At 49.0% G+C, this 21,908-nt stretch overlaps 2 protein-coding genes across 5 annotated transcripts in view; one reads left to right on the top strand and one right to left on the bottom strand.

Annotated features, from left to right (window-relative positions):
* MED20 (mediator complex subunit 20) overlaps positions 1–11,669 on the bottom strand; it is a 71,293-nt gene extending 59,624 nt beyond the window's left edge. For all 4 annotated transcript variants that reach the window (XM_020884291.2, XM_070456450.1, XM_020884290.2 and 1 more), the window contains exons 1-4: positions 11,543–11,669; positions 8,902–9,056; positions 4,932–5,185; positions 3,230–3,421 (exon numbers count right to left, since the gene is read on the bottom strand). In XM_020884291.2, coding sequence (XP_020739950.1) covers positions 3,230–3,421; positions 4,932–5,185; positions 8,902–9,056; positions 11,543–11,556 — 615 coding nt within the window. In that variant the 5' untranslated portion in view covers positions 11,557–11,669. The remainder of the gene's footprint in view (positions 1–3,229; positions 3,422–4,931; positions 5,186–8,901; positions 9,057–11,542) is intronic.
* A 128-nt stretch (positions 11,670–11,797) lies between these two features.
* BYSL (bystin like) lies at positions 11,798–21,899 on the top strand. The gene is made up of 7 exons (XM_020884306.2): positions 11,798–12,319; positions 15,936–16,092; positions 18,186–18,324; positions 18,599–18,732; positions 19,305–19,465; positions 19,573–19,675; positions 20,151–21,899. The coding sequence occupies exons 1-7, from the start codon at positions 11,965–11,967 to the stop codon at positions 20,494–20,496; spliced, it is 1,395 nt and encodes a 464-aa protein (XP_020739965.2). The 5' UTR covers positions 11,798–11,964; the 3' UTR covers positions 20,497–21,899.
* Positions 21,900–21,908: the final 9 nt, after the last annotated feature.

The raw sequence follows: 21,908 nt of genomic DNA, 5'->3' as shown, positions 1-21,908 counted from the left end.
CACTTGTAGGTATCACCTATCGTATAACTTAACAGTTCCCTTTAAGAAGACTCTTCTTAAAAAACTTATTTATCCTCATCATATAAGGCAAAAGTTCCAGTTATATTTCTAATATATATTAGAATAAAGCATAAGTATTAAAATAAAAATGTATCCCATATTCCACCTAAAATCACCTGGCCCCACAGAGGTCCAGCTGCCAGTCTTTGACACATGCTGGGAGCCATGAGTCCTGAGCCTGAAGTTTGGTCCTGACTCCAGCCTCACCTCTCAGCATGATCCCCCATCTTACAGTGAAGGAGAACCAGGTAAATCTTAATGCTGCCCTGCATGGCTCCAGCAGGTTAGTGGATTTCTCTGTGACTGGAAGAGGTACCCACCAAGGTGACATGTTAGCAGGATCCTAGAAACATCCTGGTTTCTGCTCTTTTGGGGTTAGCTTGGACTTCCCTGGTGGTTCAGACGGTAAAGAGTCTGACTACAATGCGGGAGACCCGGGTTCGATCCCTGGGTTAGGAAGATCTCCTGGAGAAGGAAATGGCAACCCACTCCAGTATTCTTGCCTGGAAAATCCCATGGACAAAAGAGCCTGGTAGACTACAGTCCATGGGGTTGCAAAGAGTCAGACACAACTGAGCGACTTCACTCACTCACTCAAAGATGATGAGGGGGTAAGACATCTGGGAAAAAAGGAGGGAGGGACAAGAAGGCAGTCTAGTGTAGAAGGAGGAATGTCAGACTTGAACCCAAAATACTGCATGCCCGCTTTCTAGCTGAGTGCAAGTTTTTTTTATTGTTAAAATAAGGCTAACCATGCCCCCTTTCCCTTTATACAAAAGCTCCTCAACTTTCACTCAACCTCATCTTTCAAAAATTATATGCCAATAATACTAAACTAACTCTTGAAAGTCCCATTCAGACCTACATACAGAAGGTGGATGACATTTGGGCCTTTCCCAGTTCAGTTTTGGCAACTTTGCTAGTGGAGTTAGATTAAGAAATGTACTGCATTACTAGCCTTTTTTTTTTTTTAGTAATAAGCTTTAACTGACACAAAGGACAAAGATGGACAAAAGTATGTGAGGTGGTAACTCTTACAGATTGATCTGGTGTTCACTGGACTTAAATCTGGTCAAATTTGTGCTCAAAATAAGGGAAAAGAACAAAAGTGAAGACTTTCTGGAAATTTATGAGCCAAGATTGTATCTAAAAGACACAGTGAGGGAGTCAGTAATAGGAATCCCTCCTTATAATGCATAAATCTAGAGTCATATTTACCACATTCGATTTCTGTTTATTTTCAGGAACACATTATGCTCAAAATGCTATCTTATCTCATAGAAGGTTTAAAACAGTCTACAGCAAAATACAAACAAGTAAGTCTGGACAAGAGCCAATATAAATCAGAAGACCAAAAACATTAAAAAAAATCTATGTACTTTATTATGTATAAATTAATATCTAAAACATATCTCCATTTTAAAATGTAAAAAAAAAAAAAAAAAAAACACAAAGAAACAAACAAAGCCAGAGGAAGGTGAGAACAAAAACACGGATGACAGAGTCTACAGTTAGAAAGTTGAACTAAGCTTCCTGCCAGCCAAAGTTAAAAGGGAAACGTGACCACCACCTTGTTACAGAGGCTTAGATCTGAGTTATAGATTCTTGTCACAGAGACTTAGATCTGAATACTTAGATCTGAAAACGATTTCTCTTTATGTGTTTTCGATGAGAGACAGATCCTAGGACAACCCACAGTACATACATGAACTCGTTTCCTAAGACCAGCTCTGACTGTGACCTCAGTGTTAGCTGGACTGAACATCTCTGTAGCAGGAGGGTGGTGGGCAGGCGATGGAGGTCAAATGAGCAGCTTGGAGGCTCACATGAGACGAGGAGTAAGAGTTCAGGATACCATGAAGCGCAGTGTGAGCCTCAGGTCAACCGTTTAACCCCGAGCTCTGGGCGCACGAGAACTGGAGAGGTCTTGATGCTGAGACTGACTCAAGGGGTGCAGAAGTGACGTCCCCATGTGAATAATCCAGCTAAGGCGGCTCTGACATCAGCCCCATCCCAATCCAACTCAGAAACAAATGGCTTACTTACAGGCTGCTCTTTGCAAAATAGCAAGCACAGTCTTGGGCATGTCCATTGAGCTCCCTAGAGCAGAGGCTACTAACTGGGCCCCCACAGCCATTTTCTCCTTCACCTTTCAGTCACAGAACCCCCGGCATTTTAACTGGGCACATGACCACCCAAATAAGAGGCTCTCTGTCCCAGAGCTCCTCTCAGCCAGGTGTAGCCAGAGTGACTGGAGCAACTCCAGGTCATGGCCTTTATAAAAGAAAACTGTTCTCTCTCTCTTCCCCCAGGGGAACTGGACATGTTGCTGATGATGCTCTGAGCCGCCCAAGGACAACGCCCCAGGGGTGGCTGAACAGCGGGCTCAAAGGAAACCAAGTTCCTGATGACCTTGTGGAGTTAAAGTCTGCCCTGGACTATCTAATTCCCTCTGTACTATTAGAGAAGAGAAAAATAAACTCCTAAGAGCCTCTGTACTTTAGGTTCTCCTTATAGCCGTTTAGCCTGTGCTTTAGTATCATTCACTACAGAAGGGAAAGATGGCCAGACCGGAGACTTCAGAGGACTCAGGCAACACCCTAGAAAACTGAACTCACTATTTACCTCAGCAAACAGGTCAGAAAATGACAGCCATCAAATAAGCTTGGCCTCCTGCTCCTTCCCCAGGAAAGGCCCAGCCACATTCTCTGAGCGCAGCCCAAATGCAACACAGTCCACTGTGGACCTGGACCAAGTCCTCAGGAGCTGGTGACACAGACTGCCTTCCCACCGACACTCAGCAGGACTCCCATCCGACCTTTTCCCCTAAAGCAGGAGAGCTCCAGACGTCTCCGCTCTGGATAATCACTGTTCCTGAGGACAGGCCAAGCCCAGCAAGGCGGGGCCTGAAACAGCTGTGGCGGGGGAGGCGCAGGAGCAACTGTGTGTGAGGGTCAGTGGAGGGGAGTCCAGCGCCCCAGAACAAAAGCCACAGCTGGGAACTAGACAGGGAGGGACACCTTCCTGTCTGCCCAGGATTTCCAGGGTCCTGAGGCCTGAGGGTGCAGCGCCTGCTCCTTCTGTAACACTCCCGCCCTCCCCCACGCCCCCCGGTGACAGAGCTCAGCCCAGCAGCTGCCAGTCGCTAACGAATCCCCGCCACCGGCACCTGCTGCTGCTTGCGGATCTTGTTGAAGAGTTCCATGTACTGGACCATGGTGTCCGCTGGGCTGTAGACCGCATCGTGTCTGCTCCCGAACACTGCGGGCGCCCCTGGCGTGTGGCTGCCCAGAAAGCTCTGCAGGAACTCCAGCAAGAGGCTCCAGCAGTCGCTAGCTACCACACAGGGGCCATACTCCACCTGGGGACCAAGAGCAGGGGATGGAGGGTGAGTGAGGGCACGGACAGGTCGTCTGCCCTCTGCATCCATCTTCCCCAACCCAGAGACCATGACACACACCTTCCAACCCACAACTGCCCCGCAGGAAACATCCAGCTCAAACACCAGGAACTGGAAACCCTTAGCACTGTACCCTTTAAGCTCAAACATTCTCAGCTTGGGATTATCAACACACAGCCCTGCGCACAAGACCCAGAAGCATAGCTCGGTCCCTTCAAATTATCTCTGAACTTTATAGTCCCAGCTATGATGGGTGTAGATTCATGGACAGCTCGGGAAAATTTATGAGAGAAAACGAAGAGCAGGAGAGTCTGTGAGTGTGTGTGAGTTGGGGGAATTGACAAGAGGGCAAAGTAGCCACATAGGCCCATAAGTGACTTCAAGACCAACCGTTACTCCCAAGGTAGATACAACCTGGGCTCTGACCCTAAGAAATAATTTCCCAACTCATGTGACAGGGGCTGAAGGATACAGATCTTAGGCTTGCTCATTCTCCTCTCCCAGTTTTTCACTGGAGAGATGGCAGGGGAAATTACTGGCAACTACAAGGAGAAATAAGTAAAGAAACTGCCACGTGCGTTTGTGTTACAAAGTAGAAAACATGGAGGATAAACAAACAGTGGGTTCCCCGTGGGTCTTGGCAAATTCTCTGTGTGTTATGAATTGAAAGAGTCAGGACATCTTAGCTCTAGAGGTCCCTGGAGTGTCTCAGTAGTCATGACCACTAACGCCCTTTTCTCCACCTGTGCTGCTTTTGAGGACCTACCTATCCCCAGGTCTCCACATTTTAAATCCCTCCTTAAAGGCCACTCCTGCAGGAGGTATCACAGCCTAAGTCAGCAGTGCTCTCCGCCCTGAACTCCCAGAGCAATCTGTGCTGCCTTTATGGCATTTCTTACAGACTAACTTCAAAAACAGCTCATATGTTTGGGCCTGGTTCTCTTACTAAGTCATAAATGTTCAAAAGGAAGGCCCTGTAGTTTATTCTTTTTTTCAATCTCACACAGTGCTGGGACTGTGGTAGATGGTACAGACTCTCACTGATCCCAAAGCCAGCTACTGTCACACTCCATCTTTGTCATTTTCAATATATGTCATAGATGAAATCATCACACATACCATGAAAGAAAGCAGACAGCATGTCAAAGGGAAGGGTACATCTTTGCTTCAAAACTTTTGAGTGGTCCCTCCATGTAACAGTTCACCTGCCCCTCCTTGACCATCCCTCCTCTTCTCCAGCAAGCCAGCCTTCCCAAGCTTTCTACCTGCTGTGAATCCAGCTCCCCATTCCCATCCTGGCCTAGAGCGTCCCTAAGTGATTAAAGAAAGGATAAAAAATGCAGGGTAAGGAAGCGCAGCTGCTCTGCAGACAGGAATCAGGGAGGCAGACTCCTCTGCCTGCATTCAGGGTCGCGGGAATCTGCAGAGCCAGGCCCTTCACCACATCTGCTCTTGTTCACCGAGGTCTTACCTCCACGGAGATGCCTCGGGCACTGGGCCCCATTGTGACCGTGCCCACCTTCACTAGGAAGTCACAGTACTGGTAACGGGTGCCCCGGGTCTCGATCTTGCTGGCCTTGGCACTCTGGAAAAAGCCCTTGAGTTTCACCATGAGCACGTCAAAGTTGGTGTCAGCAACCAGGCAAGGGCCATTCTCAAAGAGGGCGAAGCAGCTCAAAGGGTACTCAGAATTGTGCATCACATACATCAGCTTCCCGGCCTGACCTGCAAGGGATGGAGATCCTGCTCAGAGACAAGACCTTCCTCAGCACAGCCCGGAGTAGAGGCCAAAGTGCTGAACGGGGCCAGGAGACAATCCAGCATCGCCCCAGCAGTCCTGGAGGGCGGAGGAGAGAAGGCCCTCACCAACAGCCTTTTCCAGAGGACCAGCAGCCAGGCAGCATGTGGCAGAACCCACCCGATCTACAGAAAAAGGTGATGGGCACACTGGAACTTTTGATGGTCCAGATAATGGTTTAATTCACTTTTTTCCCCCAGCTTTTATATTTATTTCTGATAGTTGGGAGTAAGTTTTGCACCTCATTATTTGTAGTCAACCCTGCATTTTTGCATCCTGGTTGTTATGCATTTTGGTTTTTAGTTTCTATTTTCTTCTCTCTTGCTCTTTTTTCTTTTAGCCACACCATACAGCATGTGGAATTTCCCTGGCCAGGGATCTAACCTGCACCCCCTGCAGTAGAAGCACAGAATCTTAACCACTGGACCACCAGGGAAGTCCCTGGTTTAACTCTTAAGTTGAGTGATGGGCTCACAGATGGATGATTAACGATGATGATTAATAACTCACACAAGATTTACATATGGTCTTCTGTATAGTCATAGATTACATAACAAGGAAAATAAAAGTAACAGCATTTGAGCACACCACACGAAGCAGCTGCTCTCCTCTTTGCCCATCACTCCCTTCCTTGGCCTCCTCCCTCTTTGAAACGGAGGAAATGGCCCCACAGAAGCAGCATAGGGGAGAATCTGGATGGGAGGCCAGAGCCTTGTCTTCTGTGCCCAAGTTTAGATTTCATCCTAAAGACAACAGGGGGCCTTTGGAGAATTTTAAGACATCTAGCCGACTTGGGAAGCAAGCAGTACAACTGTAGCAGAAAGAACTTGGAATCTAGATCAGAAGATCCAGTTTTAAATCCCAGCTCACTGGTTCCAGTCGCTGGGAAGTGAGTTTTCCAAGTCCTTAAACTAGCCCCAACACTGTGCTAGGGCTGAAGAGGAATGTAAGTAGAGGACTTAGCCCCTGGCCTCAAGAAGCTGACAATCTCACTGAAGACTGTCATTTTCCTTCCCTGATAGCTCCGTTGGTAAAGAATCCGCCTGCAATGCAGGAGATCCCTGTTCAATTCCTGGATTGGGAAGATCTGATAGAGAAGGGATAGGCTACCCAAACCAGTATTCTTGGACTTCCCTTGTGGCTCAGCTGGTGAAGAATCTGCCTGCAATGCAGGAGACCTGGGTTCAATTCCTGGGCTGGGAAGATCACCTGGAGAAAGGAACAACTCCCCACTCCAATATTCTGGCCTGGAGAATTCCATGAACTGTATAGTCCATGGGGTTGCAAAGAGTCAGACACGACTGAGTGACTTTCACTTTCATTGAAGATACGTGGAAAACTTTTTTAAAAGACCATGAAACCAAAGTGTCTGCCTGATGACAGACCAGCAGTCTTTGGAGGGAAGGAAAGACTTCAGGGAAGGAAGTGGTCAAAGTGGCAAGGGTCAGTTGGAAAAACCTTCATGGAAAAAATAGGACCTGAAGTAAGATACGAAGAGAGGGTAGGATTCAGGCAGGGATGAAAGTACAGCAATGGAATGGGTGCAGAGACAGGTGGTGGGCGATGTGGCCTCTATGCAGGCCTCCACTGTGCTACCACTGCAATCGGCTCCGCACCAACCTCGCCCCACATCCTCCCAACTGCCCGCTGCATATTCACACCTTTCACCTGGAAAGCCTAGTTCCAAACATTTTAATCCTCCAATAAAGATATCCAAAGCCAATGTGTCATTCTGTTCTTGTGCAGACTGTGTTTACATACTTAATTCATATTACAGGAGTCTGGAAGTGTTTTTACTCTCCTGAAAAACTTCTGAAAAGCTTTTGGTCCCCAACCAGCCAGCACCCACATCACTACCTGGGAATCTGTTAGAAATGTATATTCTCCACCCCACCCCACACCCACTGGATCAGAAACTCTGCGGGGGTAGGGAGGAGAGGGGAACCCATCCATCTGTGTGATAACAAGCCTTCCCTCTAGGTGATGCTAAAGCTAGACAGTGTGAGAACTTCTGATTTAAAGGCACAGAGTCAGTAAGCGACAGAACTGGAACTCTAATCCAGGTGTCCTGACTCCTTCCATCCTACCCCACTGCCCACTGAGAACCTGCTGTTTCTCCAACTAGACTGTAGCTCCTTGAAAGCAAAAGTCTGATCAGGAAAACAGAGCCCAAGCCAGGGAGTGTCACAGAAGTAGTATGTCATCTTATATCTGTATACTAGTGTTCTGTTTTCCAGATGCTTTCATAAGTGTTCTCTCTTTTGATTCTTATATTCTGCCTTTTGCAGGCAAAACAAATGTTAACATTGCAATTGCACTGATCGTAAAATTCAGTACAGCTCTTAACCTACCATTTATTAGCATTTATTCCATGACAACCTTGGTTCGAAGGGCTTTGTGTGTACTACCTTATTTAACTAGGAGATAAATACTGGAATTATCTTCATTTTGCAGACAACTGTACTGGGAAGGGTGCAAAAACAGAGCCCACACAGGTAAGTTTCTTTAGAAGGGGCTTAATACAGGGAACGACGTACAGGAGTTGGTAGAACTGAAAAATCCAATGGAATGGTGAGGTCACCCAAAGATTAGTAACACAGGGAGCTGCTACCATCCCTAAGGCTAGAAGAAAAAAGGGCAGATGTGCTCTTCTGAGAGCCAGGAACAAGGGTTGCCTAACAGGAGGAAGAAACACAGTCACAGCCAGAGACACAGCCTAAGGCAGAGGGACAGGGAGAGAGGCTGTTTCTCTTTTTCCTCCTCCCTCCCATTTTTGCCAGTGCCTTTCACTGGCCAAAGGGAACTAAATGGGGGCCGGGCAAATGTAGTTCATAGGAGCAGGGCAGGGAATAAATCCCTGGGGAAACAGGCAAGTGACCTGCACAGGAACAATCACAAACTGCAGAATTACCTAAAGATGCAGCTAGTTGTGGCAGGCAGGACTCTGTTATCTGGTTCCACGGTTTAGGCTTATTCACTGTGCTATGGAACCGTCCAAAGTCAAATTACTGAAGAGCCAAGACTAAAAGACCCCAGGTTCCCTAACTCCTATTCAGAGATCCTCTTTACCTCCCTACCACCACCACCACCACCAGCCACAACGCATCTCAATTCGAAATACTAAAACAAAGGTTAATTCATCTATCAAGGTTATGCTAAGGTGGTAGCCAAGGCCACTGGCTAGGTGTGGGAAACAGGAAGCTTTTCTACAGAAAAGTTCCCCAAGCTCTAAAGCTCCAACAGAATCATATATAAAGGCTTCTGAGCTTAAAAGGAGACTTTTTCAAACTTTGGAGTGAATAAAGATCACCTGTGAAACTTACTATAATGTAGATTATGACTGATTAGCAGTGAGTCTGTAAGCTGGGCCAGGAATCTGCACCTCTAACAAGCAACCCAGATGATTCTGAGAAAATTAGTGATCAACACTTCGAGAAATGAGAAGTGCTTTAAAAGTACAAAAAGACTACAACACAGGCCCAGACTAAGAGATGAAGGGAAAAATTAATGAATTCAGAAACACATATACCACATATCCAAGACCGCCACCCTCAGCAGAAGAGCAGAAAGATTCCAATGAACATGAACGTCTATTAACTCCAAAACAGGTTCCAGTCATCCCACAGGCCCAACTCTCACTGACCTTGGCTGCCCAGGGTAGAGGCAGCTGTGTGGTAGGTCTCACAGTCCACACAAAATGTTCCTTGCTTCTCTGCTCCAAGCATCTCCAATTTTCGGGTGAGGAGCTCCACAGTCTGCTGGACACTCTTGCCCTCAGCCACGGGCATCTGGGACACACTGGACGGAAAAGAACCAAAATCATCAATAAGTCATTCACTAGCCTGCAGAATCATAGCTCATCAGGGCCTGAATGAGCACAGACACCATTAACCCGAACCTTCTCATTTTAAAAAGAAGGAAACAGGCCCAAAGTCTCTGAGAACGCCACTAAGAACCAGAGCAGGTCTCAGGACGCATACCAGTGCTTTGAACTTCCTGTCTAGAGCACCTCCGTTTACCGAGTGTGGCAAGCATGCCAACGTCCCAGAGAAGATTTTAGGTGGCACACAGGCTGAGCATTCACTAATACAGTCATAAGATGAGAAAGGGATTTCTTCTGCGTTTCTTTCAGTTTTGACTACATCAGGAAGAAAGCCTCAACTTGGAATTATTATTCCAATTATTATTACTCTCTTTAACACTTTGCATGCAAGCTGTCCAGCACAGTAGCCACAAGCCACATGCGACTGTTTACACTTAAATGAATAAAACAAACTAAAACCTCAACTCCTCAGCTGCAAAACCCACATTTCAAGGCTTGACAGCCGCAAATGGCTGGGAGCAGTGCTAATACAGAACATTTCCATCAAGGCAGAAAGTTTTAAGGATCCTGGGAGCAAAGAGAAAGCAAGCCTCAAGTTTCTAATCCTTGGAAGTGAAAGGCAACAGCATGTACGCGAATTTAACCAAAACAACAAAACAAGAAGTCATTTCCAAGATTCCCTTCTATGGTGAGGGAAACTGGCTCCCCCTTTACAGAGCGGCAGGTAACAATCACCAAGGACCAACTATGTGCCAGGTGGTACCTAAAGACCTTTCAATGAACTAACTCTGAATCCTCACATCAGCCCCGTAAGATATACAATTATCTCTTTGTTACCAATGAGGAAAGTGAAGTACACAGGGGCTGAATAACTCGCACAAGGTCACAAAGCTTGTGTGGTGTGGCCAAGAGTCAAAGCCAGGCAAGCTGGCTCCATGTCTGTGCTCTTAACTCTACCAGAATGCTTCCCCAGGAATACAGTGGTCTGTTAAAATACTTTTATGGAAAAGAAAGAGGATTAAAACAAGACATTAATAAATAATAGTTCAAGTGCGACATGGCTATTTAAAAATCTTAAGTACAATCATATGTGGCTGAATGTTGGGGGACACGGCATTACTTTATGATCAACCAAAATCAACTAAATGAAGCAACAGAGTCCTACTGTTACTAAAACTGCCTCTAATCTCCACCAGAAAAAGCACTAACAAATAATGATGATGATGTGCCTTATTGTGAAATATAACAGAATCCCTAAGGTGATGCTACTGCGGTCAGAAGTCCTAGAAGCCTGAAAAAGTTGAGAAGCATCGCAACAGAGAACCCTTTCCCCACTTGCCTTCTGCCCTGAAAGAACAGGTATTTCCAGGGTTTCATGCCTCTTTGCAGCAAACTTTTTTTTTTGGTTGCGCCACAAGGCCTGCAGGATCTAATTCCCCAATCAGGGATTGAACCCGTGCCCCCTGAAGTAGAAGGTGCCTCCCGAAGTGGAAGCGTGGAGTGTTAACCACTGGACTACCATGAAAGACCCTAGCGAACTTTTCATTCCCATTCTTCCCATCCCTCTTACACTACAGGACTTTGAACGAGGCTCATGATGTCAACTTCAGGAAGCAAATGTGCAGTCACTGACAAATCTGCAAGACCTGGGCTACCAGGAGATCCCACAGGGTCTTATATGAGAATCCTAAAGCCACTGTCTTCAGATAACCTGGCCTCTAAGCCCTCTCTGGGAGAGACGCTCAACACATGTATTTTTTAAAGCCCTGAAATCTAGCATTTTGGAACTAATGACTCCAAGAGAATTAAGCCCATACCTTTCCCTCCCACACTGACTTATAACATGTTAGAAATAAGTCCACAGAAACTAAACCAACCGTGTAATTAGACAGAATAGGAAACAGGCCCTGAAGAGGTGATGTGCCTGGAATTCCTATCTCCTAATTTCCACAGCTCCTTTTTTTCCTCCAGACTCAAGATCTTACAAGGCAAACTAGAACCAGACACATGCTGATCTAACTGCATTTAGTGGCTGTAGATAGGGACAGGCAAAAGCCTAAAAAAGATACTATCTCCTTGTTCCCTATCCCCTACCCATCCAAGCCCTGCCTGCAGACGGGTCCGAGTCCCGACATCCTACTTTCAACCCTAAAGTTCTACCCCGGGCTTCAAGGTCAAGAAACTGTACCAAGAAAAAAGGAAGGAGGCACACGACCATTAACGGGTTCTTAAACCCTTTTACCTGCCGCCTTCCAGGAAGAAGGGGCGAATCTCCGAGGAAAAGGGCCTGCAGATTCTGCAGCCCTCACGGTGGCCCCCTCACCCACACAATCCGAGGACATTTTGCTCATCTTCCGGGGGACTGCGGACCCTGGTCGGGATCCTCCTCCCGGGTATATTCGAGGCTCCAGGGGCCTTCAAGCCCCCAAACCCCGCTCCACAAAGTCCTCTGAAGTCCTACCAAGTCACTCCCATGGTGTCGGGCCAGGAGGATGGGAGGATCAAACAAGTGAAATGCAGTATGCTCCAGCAGCCCACACGAGGCGAAACCACCTCGCTAAAGCGAGCTCCGACGGAGGGAGGCGCTCCGGAACTTACGTAAAAACACAGCGCCCAGTCGACGCGCTCGCGAGGAATGGGGGCGTGTCTAGGTCCTTCGGTGACGTCACTGTCCGACTCCGCCCCACCCCACCCCCCTCCACCCCCAGATCCATGAAACTAGGAAAGTGTAGCTCGGACTACAACCACTTAGAGAAGCCAACGTTAAATTCGGGAGGACCCAGCTCCAGGACCCCTGAGCTCTTTTGGGGGAGTGGGACGGGGCTTCTGGCACACCCGGCCTCCAGACGCGAGGGGGCGCTGTGAGCTCCGGTGGGCTCTTGGATGCTGGGTGTTTACTGCGCAAGCGCACTCAGGGCTTTTTCTCTCCATACCCACGTGGGAAGCTTTACGGCCCGGTTTTCGCGAAAAATGCCCAAGTTCAAGGCGGCCCGCGGGGCCGGGGGTCAGGAAAAGCATGCGCCGCTGGCCGAGCAGATCCTGGCTGGGGAGGCGGTGCGGGCAGGAGCCCGAGAAAAACGGCGGGGTCGCGGAACCGGAGACGAAGAGGAAGAGTACGTCGGGCCCCGGCTGACCCGACGGATTTTGCAGCAAGCGCGGCAGCAGCAAGAGGAGCTCGAGGCCGAGCACGGGAGCGGGGACAGGCCCGCGCCGCCGCGGGAGCGCACCACGCGGCTGGGTGAGTGGCGGGGATGGGGTACGAGGAGGAGGGTGGGTAGCTGGGGCGGACGGCTGAAAGGTGTCCGGCAGGGGACTAGCTTGGAATTAAAAAAAAAAAAAAAGAGGGCCTTGGCAAAGGTAATGGGGTGGGAGACCCAGCTCTGGGGCAGATTGAGGGTTGCAGGAGCCCTCCACGCCCACTCCTTAGAGTGGCACTCTTTTAGGCATCCCCGAGGTTAGGCCAACAGGAAGTGGTTACTCAGGCCGCTAAGTTCTCCTAGCATTTATTTATGTTTTGTAAGTAATCATGGAATGTCTACTGCGCACATCCCACCGTGCTAGGAGTTTAGATGGTTTAGGTAAAAAAATGTAAATAGGATAAAGGTATACTTGACTACAGGATCTTACAATGTCGCCCAAGAGAGGGGGAATTAAATAAACAATTAGAATAATGCACTCGTGATAAAGTATAGTTCCTCTGATAACAATAGCATTAGTCTTGGGAGTCAGGCTTCCTAGATTGCATGATCATTGTGCTGAGAACTGAAAAGTGGGGAGTGCTCTGAGCACAAAGAACAATATTGTTTAAGGAATAGAAAGGGAGAGAGATTAACTAAAAGATGGTCATTTTTTGTTTGTTTTTATGCTGAGAGTGTTGACCTCCAAGTTGCTTAATCTATTTTGTCAACTCTCATCTTTCATTTGTCTGTGAGCAGTGTTCACAAACACTAGTCTCTTTGCTACAGTATCTGTACTCAGCTTCTAAGACATCACATCCCTGTTTTACTAGTTTTTCACCTCTCAGTGGGCTTCCCAAGTGGTGCAGTAGTAAAGAACCCACCTGCCAATGCAAGAGATGCTAGTTCGATCCCTGGGTCAGGAAGATCCCCTGGAGAAGGAAATGGCAACCCACCTGGAGAATCCCATGGACAGGGGAGCCTGGCGAGCTACAGTCAGGCAAAGTCCACAGGGTCGCAGAGAGTCAGACACGACTGAGTACACTCAAGCACCTCTCAGTATTGTTTGCTGGCTCCTATTCTCCGCCTCCCGACGCCTGGCTGGTGACATCTCGGTTCCCCCACCATTGATTGAACCCTAAGCCCCAGCAGTGAAAGCCCAGAATCCTTACACTAGGCCACCAGGGAACTCCCTCTGCTGACTCCTTTTGTCACCAACCTCTTATTGTAGTGCCATAGGGTTCCATCCTTGGAGCTATTCTCTTCACCTCTGATGACTACTCTGGTGCTGTTATCAGGTTCAAGGTTTAAATACTATTTGTTAACTGCTTCAAATTCATATTCCAGCCTCGATCTCTTCCATGAAACCCAAACTCTTGTATTTCAGCTCTCTCTTCAGCTTCTCCGATTTGAAGTCTAAGAAACATCTCAGATTTAGCATGTCCAGAACAGAAATCCTGACCATCTTGCCAAACCTGCTCCACTCCCAATCCACTTCACCGCAATTAATGACACGATGTCCTTCCATTTGCTCCAGACAGAAAACTCAGACTTGTCTCTTTCTCACTCCATGTCTAATCAATTAGGAAGTCCTGTTGACTCTGCCTTTAAAATATATCCAGAATCCGATCACTTGCACCATCATGGAACACCATCCTGTTCAAACCACAGTGATCTCTCACCTGGATGATTGCAGTAGCCTCTTACTGAGTATCCTGAATCTGCCACAGTGTACTCTCAGCTCAGCTACTTGAGGATTATCTCATCTACAGAGACCTGTATGATCTGCACCTGTTGTCAGTCTGACCTCTCCTACTCCTTTCCCCCACCGCCCTCTTCCCTCCATCCATATCAAACTAGTCAGTTCTAAAGGAAATCAGTCCTGAATATTCATCATCGGAAGGACTGATGCTGAAGCTGCAATACTTTGGCCACCTGATGCGAAGAGCTGACTCACTGGAAAAGACTGATGCTGTGAAAGATTGAGGGCAGGAAGAGAAAGGGACGACAGAGGATGAGATGGTTGGATGGTATCATCAACTCAAGTCCATCCACATAGGCTTCATTGTTCCTTAAACATGGCAAGTTAGGGCCTTCACCCTGGCAGGTCCTTCTGTCCTCATACACCTGTTGATTCCTCCCTTAATTTCTTCACCTGCTCAGAGAGGCCTTTCTTGACCATTCCATTAAAAATTGCAACACATCACCCCTGTCTCCACACTCACAACTTCTCTACTCTGCTGTATTTCTTGGTCGTGGCATTTGTGTTTTTTTAACATAATGTATATCGTATTAGTTCATTGTCTGTGTCCACCATGAGAACGTAAGTTCTGTAAGGGCAAAATGTTTTCCTCTTTTTTGCTGGCACCCACAACAGTGCCTCACATATGGTAGACACTCTCAGTGTTTGCTGAATGATGGTGAGGTAGATAAGAGCAAAAGCTACAAAAGTCTCAGTGGCTGCCCTGAAGAGTGGGAAACAAATAGAGACTAAGAAGACCAGTTAGGGGACTGTGGAATTACTCTAGACAAGAGGTGATACTGACCTCGGCTCTGACAGGGCTGTGAAAGCTTCGAGAGAGATTGTGTGAGGTTCAGTGGAAAAGGACTTGGTAGTTGATTGGGTGTTGGGAGTCGGGGGCAGTGGACAAGGCAGACCTGCTGCCTAGGTTCTGGCTTAGTGTTGACTGGATTGTGGTTCCATTTACTCAGATGTGGAACACAGTGAGTAGTGTAGACCTAGGAGGGAAAGGGAGTGACAGACCAAAATTGAAGTGCTTGTGGGTCATCCATGAACAAGCTGTACAAGGGGCAGCTGGCGTTAGGGTCTGGAGCAAAGAGAGATCATAACCCTACAGGTACAGATCTGGGAGCTGTTAGCATGTGAGACAGAACATCTGGTATGTGTAACCCTCCCCCCTTATTTAGCTTTTATCACACAGTATCTCTGCGGGTTGTGTGTGTGTGTGCTGTACCTCAGGCCGTGTGGGATCTTGGTTCCCCAGCCATGCATGGATTGTATTTCTTGCTTCCTGCAGTGAAAGCACGGAGTCCAAACCACTAGACCACCAGAGAATTCCTAGCAGACATTCTTGGGCTTCCCAACAAGCCCTCCTGCCAGTGGTACCCAGGTCTAGAATACACTCCTCCAGCTCCCATACTGCTCATCCAGAGCCTAGGCATCCTTAGCATCCATCATCTCTTCTGAGTGCCTATGGTATACATCATCTCTGCATTGTGATACACATGTTACAATGATATACATTGTGACACTAATCAAGCCCCACCATGCGTGTGAGAAAGAGGTGGTAAATGTATAATCTAGACCCAGACTGCCTGTGGTAGGCAAGTTAGTCAACTTTCCTGTGCTTCAGCATCCCCATCTGAAACTGGGCATGATAATAGTACCTACTCCTTATGGTTATGGTGGTTATGTATGTTATGTAACAGTTTCTGTGTTCGATCTCGTTTCCTGCTATCACTGTCTCATTGGTTCATACATGTACATTTTGGTTCTCAAGCAGGACTGCACGCCCCTGGGGACTGGAAGGTAGTGTGCATTTATTATAAGCATGTGTGAGGCCCAGACCATAATCCATAATGGTTAAAGTTGAGTTGACCTCTGAATTCCTCACCCACTGCTTGGCCATGCTCACCCATCTCACCTCCCTCTTCCAGGTCCGGGAGTGCCGCAGGATGGATCAGATGATGAAGAGTGGCCCACCCTGGAGAAGGCTGCCACAATGGCAGGGCCGGGCTACCAGGCAGAGGTGGTCGTGGACCCCGAGGACGAGCGTGCCATTGAGATGTTCATGAACAAGAACCCTCCTGCCAGGTAGGGCTGGCATGGCCCGGGATTTGGGAGAGCAGGTCCTGGTAGCAGCTATGTAGGAAAGAAACTTGAGGTGCAGAGAAGCGTATGTTCTGGCAGAGTTTTGAGTCCCCATCTCTGGGAAGGGCCTGAGCATTGCCAGTTTGGGGAGCCACCTTGACAAAAGTGGCACATCCTCTGAGGACTGCTCTGAACGAGAATGATGCAGACTCAAAATAGCTCCTCTCCCTCTGTCCACCTGTCTTTGAACTTCCTGGATTACCTGGTGACATAGCTGCAAGGCCTTATTCTGTCTCTGGTCAATCCGTCCCATTGCATTTGGTCTTGGTATGCTCAGTTTTCTTAGCAGTAAGCTCGGTTTCTTTGGCCACATCTCTTTCATACCCTAGCTGTCATTTTATCCAGGGTTTTCCAGCCCTTGCACCACTGGCATTTGGGGCTGGATGGTTCTCTTCTGTGGAGGCTGTCCTGTGCAGTGTAGGCTATTAAACAACATTCCTGACCTGTACCCACTGGATACCAGTAGTGACCCCCTCCCCGACACTGAACCAGAAATGTCACCAGACATTGTCAGATGTCCCCTAAGGGACAGAATCATCCCCCAGATAATAAATTAGTGGTTCTAATTTATTAGAATAAATTAGAACCACTAATTTATTCTTATCTTCAGTAAGTGCTGGGTCAAAAACATGCAGGTTTTTAAGCTCCTATGGTCAGGCTCCAGAGGCCATGGGTTTTGACCCAGGAGAGAGGCATCTCCGATGAGGGCCCTCAACCACTTCATTCTGATGCTGTGATGTGAACATGACACTGTTCTTGGTTCTTCAGGCTGTTTGTGGGTTCACGCATGCTAGTATCATTAGTATATTAGTATCATTGCTATCATTGCTGTGAAAAGACAAGAGGGGCTGGACAGCAAGTTCCGCAGCTGTGTATTTGAGGGCACGGTGAAGCCCTGAGTGCTTTTCCCAGCCCTGTTGCCCAGGATCTGAGGGGGATATCACGGCACATGTGCGGGTCTCTCCAGAGAGGCTCTCAGGCTCTCACTCAGCGCCTGTAACTCTGCTTTGGCAGCTCATTCTGACAAGCTTGCCAGGATGGTTTTCAACAGAAGAGAAAAACTGCTAGGAACAGGGGCTCCTGACAGTCTTGAGGGATGACAGCCGGCTAGACCCACATGGACTCAGCAGTCAGAGGCCGCTGAGCTTGGGGGCACGTATATACTGTAAGGTACCTGACCTTCAGACCTTGAAAGACAGGCTTTGACTATTTCCCCCACTCAAGAACTGAGAGACCATGGGTGGGTTCCTGACCCCTCTGCCTATCGGTTACCATGTCTGTTGCACAGATGGTATGAGGGTACGTCTGGTTTCTGCCATACATTGCTTTATAGTGCTGTGGCGGAAGGGGACATCTGGGAAGTCCTGCCCTCCAAAGAGTGGTTTTTAAATAGATTTCAGCAGCCCCTGAAGATGCCTTTATCGTACCGAAGCCCAATGTGATGATAATTGTGAATCATCACAGTCAGATTGTGTGTAAGGAGGCTGGGATAAACAGATCATCATCTTGGACCTCTCCCCATAAATTTTAATAAATTGAAACAGGGGAAAGGGTATGCCGTGCTCTCTCCCTATTGATCCCAGTTGCCAGAAATATATCACAGGTATGTCACTGAGGTGTGGCTGGCACTCTGAAGAGGTCAGAGCAGGGTTTTACTCCATGTGTTACCTTTATGCGGGTAGGCATGTTATCATCCCTGTTTTATAGGGGAGGGAGCTGAGGCTTAGAGAGGCAGAGTAGCCTGCCCAAGGTCACGCAGGGAGCGGAGGAGCCACGACCTGAACCCAGCAGTCACCTTCAGAGCCCAGATTCCTCCCCTCCATGCAGCTCCATCCTCAGCTGAATGACTGCCGGGTCCTTTGTGCTCTGCAGGGATTCTCTGCTGGGGGGGTAGGCCCAGCAGAGTAGACCTCAGTCACGCATCCCAGCAAGGTTGCAGGTTTATGAGGGCTCTTGATAGACGGCGTGGGGCGTCCAGAGCTCCCTAGACTGAGAACACGGCCCTGCTGCCCCCTCCCTCCCTCCTGTTCCCCCAGGCGCACCCTGGCTGACATCATCATGGAGAAGTTAACTGAGAAGCAGACGGAAGTCGAAACGGTCATGTCCGAGGTATCAGGCTTCCCTGTGCCCCAGCTGGACCCCCGCATCCTAGAGGTCTACAGAGGGGTTCGGGAGGTAAGTAAGGACTGAGGAGAGCCATGACCGGACACCCCCACCAGGGCTCTCGAGGCCCACATCTCTTATAGGCTGCGGGCGGGCTCAGGGGTCCTGCTCCCCAGCTTATGACTCTAGTCTCAATTCCCCACTGAATAATGAGGATGATACTAGAACCTCGTCACAGGATGGTTGTGAGGATTAAGTGAGTTAATGGACGCGAGGAACTCAGATGGGGCCCTGACAAGCAGTGTGTACGTCAGTGACGATGAGGGTTCTGTTCTCTCCTGCCCAGGTGTTGTCTAAGTACCGCAGTGGGAAACTGCCCAAGGCCTTTAAGATCATCCCTGCACTCTCCAACTGGGAGCAGATCCTCTACGTCACAGAGCCTGAGGCCTGGACCGCTGCTGCCATGTACCAGGCCACGAGGTAGGGCTGATGCGGGTCGGGGCAGCCTTGGGTCTGTAGGAAGGGCCAGGTGCGGAAAGAACAGGCTTTCCCTCCCTCTGTCTTTACATTCCCTCCCAGAGCTCTCTCTTCTGCTGCTTTATGGCATCACTTCCCCAGCTTTTCCTGTTTCCTGTTCTGGGGCCAAGATCCTGTTAAAAACGTCCTGTGATGAGTTTCTAGGGGAAGAGGCTCCTAACTACAGGGACACAACCCTGCGGTGTCAGGGTGGCCTCAAAAGTCTGTGGCTCCCCAGGCGTGTGCAGGCCCCTAGTCACAGCAGGATACAGGGGACCCCTGATAGAGAGGGGAAGGTGAACAGCTGGTTCCTGTCTGTCTGCAGAGCTCTGGCTCGCCCGAAGACGGACAGCGTTCACCCCATTCAGGTACATCTTGCAGCCCCTCCTGTTCCCTCTCTAATCTGACCTGGGAGCTACACGCACCCACCCCGGATCATCCAATCTCTTGCATGCAAATACCATCCACAGTGATATTTGAAGGGCCAACTCTGTCAAGTAACCTGGGGTCGTCCCCCTTCCTTCCAAAACCACTAGGATTTTCGCCTCTAACCTAAAGGAAAGGATGGCCCAGCGCTTCTATAACCTCGTTCTGCTCCCCCGGGTACGAGATGACATTGCTGAGTACAAACGACTCAACTTCCACCTCTACATGGCCCTGAAGAAGGCCCTGTTCAAGCCTGGAGCCTGGTTTAAAGGTGGGGACCCAGGAGGCGATTAAGAAGGGGCGGGGCTGGAGCTCCTGCATTACCTCCTTTTTCTCACTCTGGACTGCGAGTGAACGTGCCTCTGTGCCCCTCCCCAGGCATCCTGATCCCGTTGTGCGAGTCGGGCACCTGTACCCTCCGGGAAGCCATCATTGTGGGCAGCATCATCACCAAGTGCTCCATCCCCGTGCTGCACTCCAGGTAGTCTTGGGGGGTGCAGAGCCACAGATCGGCCCATCTTCAGACAGCAGAGTCCCAGGACTTGGGGTGGGATGGGAGCACAGTGGGGGGAAGGAGTCAAGCATAAGCTCTTGGGTTTGCAGTTCAGTTAAGTCGATGGGTATATGATAACTCCACAGGAGCGTCAGTCCCATGGGAACAAGGTCCCAGAGCCTGGCACATTCTCAGTAAAGAGTTGAATGAATGAGAGGATGGGGAACATGGGAAGAAAGTAGGTTGGGGTGGAGACATTTGGATACACTCTGAGACAGAAGCAGCCTGAGCCAGAGGTGGGGATTTGGCATGAGTCAGCGTGGCCCTGGTAACAGGTCGAGGGAGTTAGGGGAGGGGAGAAGAATGCAGAGATTTCCCCTTAGGGACAGCAGAGTTTAGGGGCGCGGGACGGGGGTAAGGAGGAGCTTTCCCCCAGCGTTTCCCTGCCTCCCTTCCCAACTAGTGCGGCCATGCTGAAAATCGCCGAGATGGAGTACAGCGGGGCCAACAGCATCTTCCTGCGGCTGCTGCTGGACAAGAAGTACGCGCTGCCCTACCGAGTGCTGGACGCCCTGGTCTTCCACTTCCTGGGCTTCCGGACGGAGAAGCGGGAGCTGCCCGTGCTGTGGCACCAGTGCCTCCTGACCCTGGTCCAGCGCTACAAGGCCGACCTGGCCACGGAGCAGAAGGAGGCCCTATTGGAACTGCTCCGGCTGCAGCCCCACCCGCAGCTGTCCCCGGAGATCAGGCGTGAGTTGCAGAGTGCCGTCCCCCGAGATGTAGAAGATGTTCCCGTCACCATGGAGTGAGGACGCAGCGCTTGTCCGGGTCTGCGGAGCGTGGAAGGACTCCAGGATCCCTGCTGGTGACTGGAGGTGACTCTGAGCCTTGGCAGCTGAAGACCCGGATCAGGGCCAAGACAGGTCGCGGGCCTCTGACTCCCCAGTTCTCGATAGGGGGGCCTGAGTAGGGCTGGTTCCCTCTTGTGTACTAGGCCTGCATCCCTGCTCAGTTCTGGGACCTGATTTGAGGTCCCACAGCCCAGCACTCCCAGGTCCCAGCGAGGGTCGGAATGGGTCCTTCCTCTCCAGCTGTTGTGGCAGGTCGCTGGGAGGTGGATAAAGACAAAAGGCAGGTGTTTATTGAACCTCAGTGTTTTGATGTGATGGATGGAGATCTTTGCTTTCCTTGTTTCGCTGGAAGCAAGCACTGCTTCGCTGGAGGTGGGCACTGCTTCCCTCTCATGTGTAGCAGTGGATTCTTACCTATTTACATGGGAGCCACACACCTCCCCCACCTTATTCTATGAGTCTTCTCTAGGCTCTACCCACCCTGCCAGCCTCTAGAGGGCACAGCCTTTGCCTTCCCCTGACACAAGCTACTTGGGGAGAATGCCAGCAACCAGGAGGTTGTTCAAACACGAGAAGGTCTCAGATTGGTTGGAAGAGCTAGAAGCAAGCACCTAGAGGGAGGTGGAAATTCAGGATGAGAAAGGTCAGACACCACCAGACCAGTTCCCTTTCTAACTTTCTTAGCCAGTGAAAGCTTTCAACCAGGGGTTGGCAAACCAGGGTTGTGTATGCCTGTTTTCTTATAGTCCATGAGAGAAAAGTGATTTTTACATCTTAAATGGTTGTTGGGGGAGGCAGAGAAGAAACAACAGTATTTTGTGATAGGTGAAGATTATTTGAAATTTAAATTTCAGTGTCCCTAAATAAAGTTTTATTGGGACACAGCCACACCCATCCACTTCCATGTTCTCTGCTTTCATTGTCACTGCAGCAGAGACCAGTGCCATCTGGCTAGAACCCTGTTACTTGCTTTTGCAAATATGAGTTTGTTCCAACCTAATTACTCTATTTGGTGGTAAAGCAAATTTTATTTATATGCAATTTTGTCTTGAGACGCTAGATGAAAGCAAAAAACTACCCCCACTGAGCCAAGCCAGATGATAACACAAAATGCATATACCTCAGACCTGTGCCAACGCCCCTAGCTCACCTTGTGGGTTGGCGCCACACCCTCATCTGGTGTCACAACCTGCCTTCCACATCCTTCCGACCTCCACTTCCACAGCCAACCTCAGGTGTTTGTTTTTCAAGATAAAGGGCCATATTTATTGCAGTGTGTGTTTCTTAGCTATTTAATGTGTAAAAACACTATCTTTTTAAAAAAAAAAGTGTCCATTAAATATTTGAGTATTGTGTCTCAAGCCCCATTT

The sequence above is a fragment of the Odocoileus virginianus genome, chromosome 27 (genome assembly GCF_023699985.2).
Source record: "Odocoileus virginianus isolate 20LAN1187 ecotype Illinois chromosome 27, Ovbor_1.2, whole genome shotgun sequence".
NCBI classification, from domain to species: Eukaryota; Metazoa; Chordata; class Mammalia; order Artiodactyla; family Cervidae; genus Odocoileus; species Odocoileus virginianus.
Note: the sequence above shows the minus strand (reverse complement) of the source record. Positions and strands in the feature narration are given on the sequence as shown.